Here is a 1,325-nt window from a genome sequence, read left to right on the forward strand (position 1 = left end):
TCAGTCTCTTGATGTGCAAAACTGATAGAGACATACCCCAAGCGACTTACAGCTGTAATCGCAGCAAAAGGTGGCGCTACAAAGTATTAACTTAAGGGGGCTGAATAATTTTGCACGCCCAATTTTTCAGTTTTTGATTTGTTAAAAAAGTTTGAAATATCCAATAAATGTCGTTCCACTTCATGATTGTGTCCCACTTGTGGTTGATTCTTCACAAAAAAATACAGTTTTATATCTTTATGTTTGAAGCCTGAAATGTTGCAAAAGGTCGCAAAGTTCAAGGGGGCCGAATACTTTCGCAAGGCACTGTATAAGATAGGAGAAGAGAAGGGAGGAGAGACCAGGAGGAGAGGCGTGGTGGAGAGCAGGAGGAAAGGCGTGGAGGAGAGGCGTGGAGGAGAGGCGCGGAGGAGAGGCGTGGTGGAGAGCAGGAGGAGAGGTGTGGAGGAGAGCAGGAGGAGAGGTGTGGTGGAGAGCAGGAGGAGAGGCGTGGAGGAGAGGTGTGGAGGAGAGGCGCGGAGGAGAGGCGTGGAGGAGAGGCATGGAGGAGAGCAGGAGGAGGGCCGTGGAGGAGAGGCGTGGAGGAGAGCAGGAGGAGAGGCGTGGAGGAGTGCAGGAGGAGAGGCGTGGAGGAGAGCAGGAGGAGAGGCGTGGAGGAGTGCAGGAGGAGAGGCGTGGAGGAGTGCAGGAGGAGTGGCGTGGTGGAGAACAGGAGGAGAGGCGTGGTGGAGAGCAGGAGGAGAGGCGTGGTGGGGAGCAGGAGGAGAAGCGTGGAGGAGAACAGGAGGAGAGGCGTGGAGGAGAGGCGTGGAGGAGAGGCGTGGAGGAGAGCAGGAGGAGTGGTGTGGAGGAGAGCAGGAGGAGAGGCGTGGAGGAAAGCAGGAAGAGAGGCGTGGAGGAGAGGAGTGGAGGAGAGCAGGAGGAGAGGCGTGGAGGAGAGCAGGAGGAGAGGCGGGGAGGAGAGCAGGAGGAGAGGCGTGGAAGAGAGCAGGAGGAGAGGCGTGGAGGAGAGTAGGAGGAGAGAGCTGGGTTTGTGTGTAGTCAAGGCTCACCTGATATAACTAGTACTGTATTTATATATATAGTGTATTCTAGTCAAGGCTCACCTGATATAACTAGTACTGTATTTATATATATAGTGTATTCTAGTCAAGGCTCACCTGATATAACTAGTACTGTATTTATATATATAGTGTATTCTAGTCAAGGCTCACCTGATATAACTGCTGTCGTACACACCTGTCCATTCCACATACTGTCCACACTGTCTATACAGTCTATACACACCATTCACATACACATAGCTGTACAGTATATTCCAGACT

At 52.2% G+C, this 1,325-nt stretch overlaps 1 protein-coding gene across 1 annotated transcript; it reads left to right on the forward strand.

Annotated features, from left to right (window-relative positions):
* Positions 1 to 541: 541 nt before the first annotated feature.
* LOC139405182 (octapeptide-repeat protein T2-like) lies at positions 542 to 1,015 on the forward strand. Its single transcript, XM_071147603.1, has one exon. The coding sequence runs from the start codon at positions 542 to 544 to the stop codon at positions 1,013 to 1,015; it is 474 nt and encodes a 157-aa protein (XP_071003704.1).
* The last annotated feature ends 310 nt before the right edge of the window (positions 1,016 to 1,325 follow it).

Source organism: Oncorhynchus clarkii, unplaced genomic scaffold, assembly GCF_045791955.1.
Source record: "Oncorhynchus clarkii lewisi isolate Uvic-CL-2024 unplaced genomic scaffold, UVic_Ocla_1.0 unplaced_contig_5650_pilon_pilon, whole genome shotgun sequence".
NCBI lineage: Eukaryota > Metazoa > Chordata > Actinopteri > Salmoniformes > Salmonidae > Oncorhynchus > Oncorhynchus clarkii.

What these genes read in the sequence shown, in the direction of transcription:
- LOC139405182 (XM_071147603.1), top strand. Translation starts at nt 542, where the DNA reads ATGGAGGAGAGCAGGAGGAGGGCCGTGGAGGAGAGGCGTGGAGGAGAG.